This window comes from Ursus arctos, unplaced genomic scaffold (assembly GCF_023065955.2).
Source record: "Ursus arctos isolate Adak ecotype North America unplaced genomic scaffold, UrsArc2.0 scaffold_27, whole genome shotgun sequence".
Lineage (NCBI taxonomy): Eukaryota > Metazoa > Chordata > Mammalia > Carnivora > Ursidae > Ursus > Ursus arctos.
The window spans coordinates 26153175-26166893 of NW_026622952.1; the positions used below are offsets into that span (position 1 = coordinate 26153175).

The following is a 13719-nucleotide window of genomic DNA, read 5'->3' on the forward strand; positions in this document are numbered from 1 at the left end:
GCCAGGCCACTGTGTGCCTTCCCTGTCCGGCTTTGGAACAGGAGGCTGCGGGGGTTCATTTGGTGCATCTACGTGGCTGGGCCCCAGGGCCGGATACTCCCTCCAGCACCAGTCTACACTTGCTGTGAACATACTGGTTAGAAGGGATTCACATTTAAATCCGCAGACTTGGCTAAGGCAGATCCCCTCCCTAATGCAGGGGGGCCTCATGCAGTCAGTGGAAGGTTCTGAAGGAAAGGCTGGGGTCCCCCAGGAAGAGAGAATCCTGCCTCCGGATGGCCTTCGGGGCTCCGGCGGACGCACCAGCTCTTCCCTGGACGGGCTCCTGCCAGGAGCCTGCCCTGCGAACTGCACACCGGCCAGCCCCACGATCGCAGGAGCCACACCTTGCCATAAATGAACGTCTCTCTGTCCAAATACGGACATCCTGCTGATGCCAACACAAGCGTCTACAGCTTTTTTCCTATGCCTGCCCATCACTGCTGGTGGGTGTCCAGGGCAGACAGCGCTCCTCTTCGGTGTGTGGATCTTCATAAGGAGAACGTGCCGCAGGAGTTGTACCCAGGACTAGTGCCCAAGAGGACCTGATTTCAACGATGAGGTCCCGGAGCCTGAGCCCGACGCCACAACAGGATGAGATTTGGGAACTGGATGTAGGAGTCGTGTCATTGCACGTGGGAGGCATAGGAATTCAGAGGCCAGAGGGCGGGCTGTGGCAGATGCTATTTTCCGAAGATGGCCCTGCATGCATGCCATCCAGCCAATCTTCTTACAGTGTGACAGGATACTCCTCCACGGAGGTGAGGTCCACGTTCCCTCCCTGCCAATCCGGGCGGGCCGGGAACTGCATCAAGTGATGCAGTGTGACTTCTGAGCCTCGTTTAGGAAATGTGGTGCAGCTGGCACGCAGCTCTACCCGCTCAGGACATGGTCCTTAGGAACCACGTCCCATTCCTGCGGCGCTGAAGCTGCCGTGAGGGGGAGAGCCCCCTGAGCGGCCGCAGAGAGACAGAGCTGCTCCAGGGGCCCCACCTGCTTCGGCCCCCACCCGTTGGCATCAGGCCAGCCTGGACCCCAGACACCAGAGGTCAAGAGCCTTGGGGCAGTTCCAGCTATTGGCCTTCAGGCGAGCCCATCTCATGCTGGGTGGCACAGAGGTGAGCTGTCCCCACTGAGCCCTACTCAGACTGCAGAACTGTACGCAGAATAAATGTTTGTGTTTTAAGCCACTATCTTAGTCCACTCGAGTTGATATCACAAAAATACCGTGGACTAAGTGGCTTATAAACAACACTTATTTCTCACAGCTCTGGAGGCTGGGAAGGCCACGATCAGGAGGCCAGCATGGTTGGGTGAGGGTCCTCCCAAGTGGCTGACTTCTCACTAGGTCCTCACATGGCTGAGGGTGGAAAGAGGGCAAGCTCACTCCTATCTCTTCTCATAAGCGCACTAACCCCAGCCAGGAGCACTCCATCCTCGTGACCTCCATTCCCCGCCCCCGCCAGGCCCCAGCTCCAAATGCTATCGCACTGGGGGTTAGGGAGTCACATATGGCAGCCCCTACGTTTGTGGGAGGGGTTGTGGAACAACCACACCTAACTACAGCAAGGATCTTGCAACCCATTCAAAGAACTGTGAGTTGCAGCTTTGACAACGGGAAGCGATTCACCACCCAACGTCGTCAGCCTTGTGTTTGCAAATGACCACTCTGACCACTGTAGGAGAAACTGACGAGGGGGGGACAAGAGTGATGTCCAGCACCCCAACCGGGGATGACTGCCACCATGAAAGCAACAGGTGATGGTGGCTCAAAGGTAACAGGGTCAGCATGCATACGTGCAAAGGACTCCACAGTCTCAGACTTGATCATACAACAGTAATAATAGCATTGACATTGGCACTGTGGTCAGCTTAGGAAACACTTTGTATCATATAATGATTTCCCTTAATGATTCAGTAGCTCTCAGTTTTATAAAATTAATCCACATCCTACTTCATCAAGCCCTAAAGCATAAAGCCCCATCAATTTACCTAAAGGGAATACCACAATTAACTTCGTAATAACATTATATTAAGTTATAAACTACGACTCTCTGTTCCAGGTGCTCTTCCCTGGCTTTCCCTCAGTTTTTCTGTTTCCTATTCCTCACCATAGGGCCTTTGCACACAATTTCCCTGACCATCCTCCTTAGCCACTTCTCATCCTTCCATTCTATGCTTTCATAGTTTATTCCTTTCCTTCGGAGCACTTGGCTGGGTTTGCTCCTCTACGTGAATTTACATGGTCGTATGTTTATAGACCTTATAGAGTCTAGGCTGCAAGAGGTGGGGGACTGGGTCTACTTCACTCACCATTGTATTCCCTGCACCTAGAATTGTGCCTGGCCCACGGAGGCACTCAATAAATATTTGCAAAAGAAGGAAATTAATTTTTAATTGGTCAAACATTGCACAAGACACGGAATGGCTTCAATTGCCAAGGCACTGTTTGTTTTAATATCCTTTCGAGCAGGAGCCAGGTTCTTGGCAAAAGATAAACTCCTAGAAGTTTTTATTTTATTCCAAAAGTTATTGCTGCTCTGAACTATTTTGCAAATATGCACTGGGTACCAACACTGTAATTTTAGCATAATTACAATAATTGCAAGAAAAAAAACCCAATCAGGGCCACAGTGGAGACGGTAATCCCTGGAACCCCAGAGAAGGGCAGATAGTACCCTGAGTCACCAGGGGAAGATGTGCAAAGTGGCACGATGGGTTTCTGATCTGCAAGCAGACTGCCCCACAAGGCACCTCTGAAGCCCATTGAAGCAGCCGTGCTCTTGGGTCACACGGCTCAGAGGTAGGGAGGCTTTGGGGCATTACAGCTGCCTAAGTGATTCCAGATTCCCTGCAAAGCTATTATTACTGAGCAATTTATGCTGTTGGCATTTAGAAAACAACAGAAATATGATTCCAGATGGAGGCGTTCAGAGCTTGGAGAGCCTCTGTTTTTCGGTACAGGAACAAAGACTCTAAAGGTACATTTTAAGCTGAAAAGAGACCTTTGTCTTCCCACTGCCAAAGCTGCTGCTAGTACTGGGACCTATGAAAGTGAAGTCAGAAGTAAGGGGGGCTGTCTGGAAAGATGTTCAGATATATCACCAAAATTCCAGATCCTTCCGTCCTCCCACTAACAGGCAAAGTGCTGAGAGTCAAGGTAAGGCCTTCCCTGAACGAATGCCCCATCACCAGAAAGGCACGATGACCACATATATACACAATTACCCGGCCTGCATTTAGTCTCAGGCTAAGATCCACAGCATTTAACTTTTTTCTCCCCTCCCAAACCAAGACTGCCTTAAATACAGGCAAAATCGTTCTAATTATATTATCAGCAATGTCTGCGCAGTTGACACTAAAAGCTCAAAAGACTTTCTATCTCATTAAAATTTTTGCTTAGTTATCCCCAGAAGACAGAGCTGGAATGCCAATTACCATAAATTTGCAGACAATGCCCTGTCCCCGGCAGAAATCTAATGGCAGGGGAAAGCTGTCTTCTGTGGGTTTTGGGGTGTGGAGAGAGGTATTCTAATAATAGGACGCCATTAGCTCAGGATAAAAGGCTCAAGGGCAACGTTGGCATCCATTAGGAGTTCCTAATTAGAGTCTGCTACTTAATGAGATGGAGGGAAGTGGCCAGGGAACAGGCCGGGAACAGGGCGAACTCTTCATTCCCTCAGTGCTCTGGCGGGATGCACACGCATTTAAGACCTACTGGTCACATGCCTTTAGTGGTTTGAGCAGAAATGCAGCGTCCTATCAAATTGGCTTGTTCTTTCTCTTCTTAGAATAAATATGGGGGGGTGGAGATTGAAAATATGGTTTTGTAGGAAATTAAGAGGTGCTGGAATTATTTAAACCTTCCTGATTTAATGCTATGGGAGCCGTCACGCCTGAGCTAGGGACCCTCCCCCAAGAACTGCGCAGTCCCGCGCAGGAGGCAGGGGTCCCCAGCACGTGGGGGTGCCGACGGGGCGGGAAGCGTGGCTGGCATTTAAACTCCCCTCCAGACGTGTTGGAGTCGATGGCGCAGGGCGAGCCGGTTACGCGCAGCCGTCATCCCCCGCCCCATCGTGATGTCGGGCACGTTCGCACAGGCCACCAGCGCCGGCACCGCGCGGCCCGGCTCGGTCCTGGGGCAAAGGCTGCGCGAGAAGGGAGCGCGCGCGCGCGGCGCACTGGCCCAGAGGCCCCCCTCCCCCAACGAGCCGCGGGCGACTGCGGCGGCGGCCTGAGACCCCGTGGGGCTTGGGGTCCCGAAGGACGGCCAGAGGGCACAGAGCGGCCTAAGGAGGAGAAACAGCGAGGCGCCGGCGGACGTGGAACACGTCCCTCCGCGTCCCCGGGTCCGCGAGGGACCTCTCTCCCGCTTCCTGAGGCCCCACGAACAACGCGCTTCAGAGGCGCAGCGCGCAGGCCCGGGCCAGCCCCTAAGAAAGCGCGGACCCCCGGCTGCGCCAGCCGCAAACGTGGCCACGGCGACCGGGCGCCTCCGCCCACCACTCGTGCCGAGCTACTGTTTCCCCGGCGGCGGTCACCATGGGGGCAGCGCGGGGGCTCTTGGTCCTCGGGATCCAGCGCGGCTGCCGAGTCCCAACCGCCTCCCCCGCCACCGGCACGCCCTGCGGGAGGCAGCCACCCTCTTCCCGCGGAGTCCCCGCGGATCGGCCTCCCACCTCCACGCGGGCGCCCCCGAGGATGACACGGAGGTCTGCCCACCCCTCTGCCCACACCTCCACCGAGAGCAGGGCCACCCCCGGCCACCTCCCCCACGTCGGCAGCCACCCCTTCCCACCCGTGCTTCCCCAATCCTACGCCTCCGGGGGCGTTTGGCCACTGCCTTCCGTCCTCGGGGCCCACCCCTACCTCGCCTCTCTGCGACTCGCCCTCCACCCCCGCGCCCACCCGAGCCCGGACGTGGAGCCCAAGTCGGTGGTCTCCGGCGCGCATGCGCGCGGGCCTCTTCCCGCGCACCTGTGAGAGCGCTCGGGGGCGGGGCGGCCGCCTCCAGCGCACCTGTGCGAGCACCCCGCGGGTTCCCAAGCATCTTCCCGCGCGCCGTCGAGCGCCTCGGGGTCTTCCGGCTCTTCCGGCGCGCCCGTGAGTGTGCCCGGGAGGGTCCTCCGCTCCTTCCCGCGCGCCCGTCAGCGCCCAGGAGCCCTCCTCTCCTTCCCGCGCGCCTGCGAGCGCCCAGTGTCCCTCTGGCTGCTTCCCGAGTGCCCGGGGTCCTCCGGCATGGCCAAGCCCGGGCCGGCGAGTACCCCCTGCGCCGTCGTCCCCGGGGAAGCGCGCTCCCCCAGCCCGCCGCGGAGAGGGCGGCGGGGCCTTGGCACTCACCCTCGTCCGTGGAGGCCCAGCCGCTCCGAGGAGCGCGCCGAGGCTTTGAGCCGCGGGGGCGGGAGCAGCCACGGCCTCCGCCGGGCGCGCGTGCACACGGGCGCGCAGCCTCCGGGCTGGAGCGCGAGCCCGCGCCGCCGCCAGTCCCGGCTCCCGGGAGAGGGCTGCGGCTCCGCGCGGAGCCCTCCTCGGCGCGCCGGGCCCGCCCGCTGCCCGGCCCTCGCTTAACCCTTTCCAGAACCCCGCGAGTTCCTGCAGATGCGGGCGCTCAAGGCGTGGAGAGCGGCGCCAGGACGGCCCCACGCGGAGGGGCGCCGACTACGAGCCGACCCCGGCTGCACCTCGTGAATACCGTTTGAATCCCCCCACCTACCACAAGAAGCCAAGACCAGGTTCCCGCCGGCGCGCTCTGGTCTCTGCCAAAGGACACACTCTTTTGTGTCCAACTTCCCCTCCCCCGCCCATCCTTTGCAAGACCTTGAGATAATAGAATGTAGTGTTTAAATATTTTTGTGGAATTAGAGACCATGCATTGATGACATATTTAGTAGTTAAAAACCTATTGCCTGCCTCCTTATAGATTCCAGAAGGAATCTGGAGAAAACGTGAAAGTGTGGCCTCAAGCATCCCCAACTCCCTGCAGCTCCTGCCGGCATGGAGCCACGAGGGACCCTCCGGACCTCACGGAGAAGGGGGAGAGCAAGCTCCCCAAAGACCTGCCAGTGGACGAGGAAGACATTTCCTCTGACTTCAGCTGCCTTTTATTCCTACAGACAGCTGCTTCCTGCCGAGGTCAGTTCTAATTAAGACTGGACCCCGATGGTAAATGCTATTTTTAAAGGTTTTGTGCAAAATAAGGTTGATTAGCTTTCCATAGGCTCAGAGAGCCCCAGACTCTACTGTGTTTCGAATTTTGCTTCTGACAGCCTTTGCCAGTTTTACTATGCCAGGAGGCTTTTGGATCTCAGTACCAGAGCTAAGACTCTGAGAACATCCTTAAAAAACATTTTCATTCAGTGGCCAAGTAGAATATTTAAAGTCTGTATTTGGATCAAAGGCAGCAGAAACCAAACAAACTATTGGGATATTTTTACATTATCAGTTAACTCTAGCAGAAACAGATCTTCTGGGGGCTGCAATCATTCCCATCATGCTCCATTTGTATTTTGTTCTGTTCACTCCAAAAATATTCCAAAATCTACTGGGATCTTTTTAGTGGCTGTCTGTTTACCTCCACATGGAGACCATGGGGGAGGGGAGACTAGCTCACCCTACACCATTGACTTAAAGACCCCTGGAGTAGTTTAAATTTATTTCTCCAGCAGTGCATGCAGGCCTCGCTCCCACTCTTTCCCAGAGAAACTTCGGGCTGACCCAGAGTCACAGCCCCATGTGGCTTCCGCACCCACTCTTGTGCGTTAGTGTCCAGTGGCCACTAAGCTTTCCCTGACCACTGGTGCTGTTGCCAGTGAAGTATTGTCCTGTCTTGTCTAACATTCTGCAAACTTCCCGAGGGCAGGTAATATGTCATATTTAGCTCTTCTTTCCACTTTACAATGCTTGCCATATATTAGGTTCTCAGTCAATGTTATTGAATGAAAGAAAAAATAAATGAATTAACTTAAAATATTCATCCATCCCCTACACCATCTGGTAGATAAGGTGTGTGGGGAACCCCATCCATTTTCAGACTTTACATGTTTTATTTTGAAAAATGTACTACGGCCCCAATTTGGTCAATGGAAATTGCAGAGGAACAATCCATGTGTTTAATTAGGAGTTCATCAAACTACAGGGACCTCCCACATTCCTGAAATCGAACATGGGATATAATAATATCAAAAAGAAGAAGGACTTAACTTAAACATTAAATAACATCTATTTTAAGAGTACTTCAAGAATAATATTATTTTACTATATTAAATTTTCCACTGCTCAGAAAGAGCCAAATCGTGCATGGCCGCTTTGAGGAAGTGCACAAATATATCACCGTGCAGAGCTGTGGAAAATGGAAATGCAACTCACAACTGTCCTGGGTAAGCTGGTCTACAACCCCCTGAATGCTGGGGTCTAGTAGCCGGGGCTCCAGGCCTGGGGGACTCCGAACCCCATTTGGAAGCTGCGTGGAGAAACAGAGAGAGCACAGCTTTGGAATTCCGCAGGCGGGATCTGAAACACCCATTTCACCACGTGCAAGTCTTGAGAATTTTGAACAAGACACTTGACCTCTCTGTTCTCCGCTCTCCTCTTCTGTAAATCAGGGATAGGACTGTCCCCTCCCAGGGGAATGACCAGGGCGATGCATGCAATGCACTCAGCGCCGTGGGTCTTAACTCCAGGCGGAGGCCAGCTCCACTCCTCACTGCTGAGTCTGCCCCGGCTCGCCTGGGTGACTGTCAGCAAACACATTCCACATTCCAGTTCTGTGCTCCCCCGGACTGTGTTCATCCTACACGGGCAGGACTCGGACGCAGAAGAGGTACCTGGCTGTCAACGAGTCACGAGTTCTGAGCCCTGTTAGGATGCGAGATACCATTTTCCTACCGGGGCTGATACCAGAAAGCAGAAAATTTCCCCAAAGATTTAATGTCCATAAGAGTTTATGCGATCCGCCTTTCAAAAAAAAAAAAAAAAAGCAATTAAACTCCAGTAGCTGTCAGGAATTGATCCAATTGCTACAAAGTACTTTGAGTCTCTTGGCATGAAAAATTAATCAGAATATCTGTGTGCTGGTGTGGAAACAATATCCCTGCTTCATTTAAAAATTCTGCCCACACTGTACGAATGTGAGGCCATCTTTTCCACCGCGCTCCCTGAAATCCGCCTTTCCCCACCTCGGCTGCCCCCTTCGGCCCTAATGGACTCGGTCCGTTTGCAATGTTTGGAAAGCTACTTCTTGAATATTGTAAAGCTCTTTCGACCTCATGCCTTGAGTTTTCCCAACTTTCTAATTAGCCAGTGCCTGAGAGTTTCACACTCCGAAGGGTGTGTTCCTCCGTACCGGGAAATACTGTTGACGACGGACTACGATCGTGAACACATGTTGACCGTGTGTTTGTGATGTCACTGCAAACATTTTATGTTACGGACAGTCCCTGGTGTGGGAGGATACGTGATGCTCCTGATTTGAATAGGACCACAGAGACCCGTCTTTCCAGCCTTACAGAGCAAGTTCCGATCAGTGATTGTGGAATCCACGGGAGGCCGGTGCGTTACTGTACTGAATGTCCGCCTCCTGCCGCCTCCACCACGCTCTGCCGGGGATGCTGGGGCCTGGCCTGGCCTTCACCAGGCTACAGGCCAGCCGGGGGCAATAAATTCTTGTCACCTGAGTAAATACGGCAACCACTAAAAGGCCATTAAGTGCTTTAGCGCTGATACTGGTAAACCTTCTTTTGGAAAAGATGTAAAAATTGAATAGTTATTTTTAAATGTTTTCAAGGAACGTGTTCATAATGTTAGAGCAAGTTCGTTGCCGTTAAATATGATTTCACCTACATCTCTGTATTATATCGACGAGTAAGTGTGTATACGGCAGAAAACCCCGTGTAGATTGGCTCACGCACCGCCCGAGGTGGGACCGGTTCCGCTCTATGGTGGAGGAACCTGGACCCACAAAGAGTTTAATGTAACTCTCATTTTATGCGAGGTGCAGCAGGGATTCTAACCCTGCCCAGCCCCAAAGACCTTCCTCATATTCACAACAAAGCACTGTCTTCTCGAATGAATAAATCCAATCTTTGGAGTAAAAATCAAGAAGGTTGGGTTGCCTGGGTGGCACAGCGGTTGAGCGTCTGCCTTCGGCTCAGGGCGTGATCCCGGCGTTATGGCATCGAGCCCCACATCGGGCTCTTCCGCTATGAGCCTGCTTCTTCCTCTCCCACTCCCCCTGCTTGTGTTCCCTCTCTGGCTGGCTGTCTCTATCTCTGTCGAATAAATAAATTTAAAAAATCTTAAAAAAAAAATCAAGAAGGTTGATGGAGCACAAAAACTGTACTTCACGTAATAGGAATCAGTGTGTTAAAAATAAAATTGGTTCCCTAGCCCATCTTAATGGCTTCATCCTACCACATTGATTTCCACCCCAACCCCAGAAATACGTTGTGCTGCGGGTTAAAGATTCACTTTTGGAGCTCAAACTGCTCTCTTGCATCGGCATGAGTCGCCCGAGGTCAGGGGTGGGGTGGGTGTTGGCCACGCAACGTGGGGACAAGTCCTGCCCCCAGAACCATTCTGCTCAACGCTCCTACTTCAGACCACGGGCCTGGGGGAACCTTCCGGACAGGAATCTCGTGCTGCCTGCCCATAGCTCTAGGAGGTGAAGGGCCGGGGCAGATCTGCTCCAGCTGGACAAGCGGAATAGTGGGGAAGCCGGTGCGGGTGTGGGTGCAGCGGGAGGAACGTGGTGCACGCAGGCCTTGACCGCCATGCTGGGAAGGCGGGTCCCCGGGGCCAGGAGGCAAGTCGTTCTCAACTCTCTTCTAAATCACGCTGATGTCACGACATAAAGAATGTGAGCAATGGCTTAGATGATGTGCAAGATTAAACAAAACCCAAACCCAAGCCCAAGCGTGTCCCTGTTACTGCCCTCACCACTGATAACGCAGGGACTGCAAAAAACGTTTTATTTTTCAAGTTCTTTTTACCTAGTAAAAGTCTAATTAGTAAATCCTCAAAAGTGTAAACTGCACAAGGACACTTTATCCAGGATGCCTGGGTGGCTCAGTGGGTGAAGCGTCTGCCTTCGGCTCAGGTCATGATCCCAGGGTCCTGGGATCGAGTCCTGCATCGGGCTCCCTGCTCAGTGGGGAGTCTGCTTCTCCCTCTCCCTACCCTTTCCCCTCTTCCCCGTGCTTCTGTGCACTCTTTCTCTCTGTCAAATAAATAAATAAAATCTTAAAAAAAAAAAAGGACACTTTAAACAAGCCTAACTTAAAAGTTCTTATGGGCTAAATTGTGCCCCCACCCCTCCATAGAGATATGTTGGACTCTAAACCCCTCAGTACCTCAGAATGGACCCCGTTTGGAGAGGGGTGTTTCTGAAGGCAGCCAACTTAACACGAGGACACAGGGTGGGCCCTAGTGCATGACGAGTGTCCTTCCAGGAGGAGGTGCGATCACAGGTGTGGACGGGCACAGAGGGAGCGAGTGGAGACAGACACAGATCGGAATAATGGATGCCACGGATGCTGGAAACACCGGGGGCCCGGGTCCTCTGCCAGTCCTCAGAGGGCGCGACCCCGTGACACAGGGAGTCAGACTGGCCTCGGGACCTCGGGAGTGTCAATCTGCGTTGTCTCAAGCTTCCCCACCCCCCAACGTGGTGCTTCCTCACGGCAGCCCTGGGAAACACACAAAGGTTCTGTGTCTTCTCTGTGAAAGCAGCGTCTTTCAAACTGTCTGCTGTGAGCAATCAGGGTTTTTTGTTCTTCCTTACAATTGATTGTGGACTGGCCTTTCCAAAATACAATAGAAATGAATTGGTAGAAAAGGAGAATTTAGAAACGACATACAAAATACGAAGCCGTTTCCTTAGTATGAAGCTGAACAGGCCTACGACCACTCTCAAAACGCCACCCAAATTTGTACACACTGCTGGGCACTGCGGGTCCGGCGGGGGTCCGGGAGGCGGCGCGGCCCAGGCTGTACCTCCCGCCGCCCGCGGCTCCAGGTCCCCGCTGCGGATGGGCCGGCTGTCGGCTCGTCCTTGCGAAGCCCCAGACCACCGCACCAGGGTGGGCACGGGCGGAATTCTCCTGTCCACCGCCTCTCCAGACAGGGTCTTATTGTGGGATCAGGCAACGCACTTGTGAAATATTAGTCTGGGGCGAGGGGAGGAATGTCTGAACGTGGGCTCTAAACGATCCCCAGTAAATCCACGCAGAGTGAACAGCCTGTCACCTGACGGCTCTTTCCTGCTGCTCCCTGGGATTCCAGCGGGTGCCAGGAAACCACTCTTGAAAAACACAGACATCAAACCTGGACGGCCTCTTTGAAACCTCAGCCTCTCGGGACGTGGGGATGCTCCTGATTTTATGTTTACGAAGGTGCAGGGCACTGAGGAGGGCACTGCTGTTTTCCTCGCCCCGGCCTCTGCTCTCAGCCTCCTGGGAAGCAGGCGGCAGCTTCTGCGGGAGGAAGGACCATCCTGGGCGCTGCCATGTGGGGAGGGTGCCCCCCCCCTTCCTCTTGGCCGCCCCACCCACCTCTCAGGGCTGTTTTGTTCTGCAGTGGGAGGTCCAGGCGGCCAGAGGGCAGGGGAGGGGCGGGCCGAGCTGGGGCTGGCCACCACCCTTCCAGCTCCACCTGCTTCCCCCTGAGGGGTCTCTGCTTCCTGCAGGGTCTCCGCGCCCCGGGCATCTCTTGGGGTCCCACTCTGGGGCGTCCATGGGAGGGGCCCCCTGGGTAAACAGAGGGCAGCACGGAGCTTCATCAGAGGCTGTGCGCCTTTGCCTGCAGCCCCGCCGGGGACGCCACCCAACTTGGGCGAGCTGTTCCTGGAAATCACCCCTAAGTGTCAGAACCTTTGTGCCTCTGGACCCTTCTGCTGAGACGGCGCTGGGAGCCTCCTGAAACCAACACACAAGGGTCTCGTGCTGGAATGTCAGTGCACGAGAGGCTGCATGACTGGTCCTCCCCACCCCTGCGCACTCTCCAGCCCTTCCACCTGGAAGGTCCTGTTAGCGCTCCCACCTGAGGTCAAGGCCTGCGCAGAGGCCGCCTTTCTGAAGCGCGTGCTACCTCCTCTTCCCAACGTCTCTGCCCAGACCCTGCTGCTGGGTGGGTGGCGAGCTCCCAAAGCCACTGGTTGGGGGTCTGTCCCCGCCCTGCCCGCCCTGCCCTTCCAGCGCAGGGACCAGCTCCAAGCATGGGGTCTGGTGCTTCTGGGGCGTGAACAGACTCCAGCTGCACTTGCTCTCCTGCCCTGCCCTAGTCAGCCCGGCTGCCGTAACAAATATACCTTCCTTCCTTTATTTCTGCCCGGTCTGGGGGCTGGGAAGTCCAGGATTCCCGGGGGGCGGCAGGTCGGTGCTGGGGAGGGAGGGGCCTTGGCTGCGTACTCACGTGGCAGAGAGCAAGTTCTGGGGTTTCCTCCTGTGATGAGGACACTCATCCCAGCCCAAGCCCCACCCTCATGATCTCATCTGCCCCTACTTGACCCCCAAAGACCCCTCTCCAGGTGCCACCCTGCTGGGGTTAGGGCTTCAACCGGTGAATCTGGGGGCCCAGGCCTTCAGTGCATAGTAGGCCCCTTAGAGAAACAGAGAGGAAGACATACACCGCCCATCCCCCGAGTCAGCTCTGCCTGATTGTCTCCTTCTCTGTGCCTTTTGCTTCCCCCTTGAAAGTGTATTGTTTTGCTCTCAAAACTGAAAAAACAAAAAAAACAAAAAAAACAAAAAACCTGCATGTGATTACTTTGGACGAGTCTGTTCGGGGAATGAGTTTCACAGTCTCTGCTGGACATCCCGTGGCTCTACCAGCCCCTTGTTTCCAGCTGTCTCCTCTCTGCTGCCAAGCAAAGCCTCTTGGCGGCCCCCTACCACCCGCTCCTCCCTGCCTGGCCCCGGGGTCGGGGTCGGGCCCTGGGCCTCAGGCCTCCGCAGGGCGGGGCCGCGTCCTAGGAGGGTGAGTTCTGAAGGGGTTGTGCCGGCTCCCCGGGATGGACAGCCCTCACCTCACGGGACCGTGGGAGCGCACAGGAAGATGCTGCAGGTGGAGCTCGGGGTGCTGAGCAGACCAGGGGATTCCAGAGCCGGGTCTGCCCCTCAAACCACACCTCAGCTGCGTCGGAGAACAGGAACAGGAACGTGTCATGTCCACGAAGCCTCTGGCCTGAGGTCAAGGGGCCTGCGTTTGGGGTCTGTCCTTGGACACGGAAAACCCCCCAGGCTGCAGGTATGCTTTGGGAACACCTGGGAGGTGGGTTGGAGCGCTCAGAGCCCCCTGCTGAGGCCAGGTCACCCTCACCCCCCCACTGCCTGTGCTCGGCAGGCAAAGCAGACACGACAGAGAGCAGGAAGTCAGGGAGGGGGTCCCAGACCTGGAGAAGTCCACCCCAGACTGCAGCCCCACCCTGCAGAAAGTGGAGGCCAGGCCATCAGAGAACCCTCCTGGGTCTTGCCTGAAGGACGCGCCTTCTCTCCCCTCCTCCCAGTGGTAAAAAGACCCTTTGGACTCTTTGTTTTGCTGTCCTATCCTCCCTTCACCCTGGAAGGCTTTCATGGCCCGCGACAGTGTAAACGGATGATTAAAGCCTTCTCAGAGACCCCCGTGTGGCGGCCTGTCTGATCGCGTCCCTATCAGGCCTAGTCCCACGCGAATAAAATCTTGCGTTCT

At 55.1% G+C, this 13719-nt stretch overlaps 1 protein-coding gene across 1 annotated transcript; it reads left to right on the plus strand.

Annotated features, from left to right (window-relative positions):
- The first annotated feature begins 1772 nt into the window (after positions 1 to 1772).
- On the plus strand, positions 1773 to 5738 carry LOC125283691 (serine/arginine repetitive matrix protein 1-like). The gene is made up of 2 exons (XM_048226226.1): positions 1773 to 1814; positions 4305 to 5738. Exons 1-2 carry the CDS (start codon positions 1773 to 1775, stop codon positions 5736 to 5738), a joined length of 1476 nt encoding a protein of 491 aa, XP_048082183.1.
- Positions 5739 to 13719: the final 7981 nt, after the last annotated feature.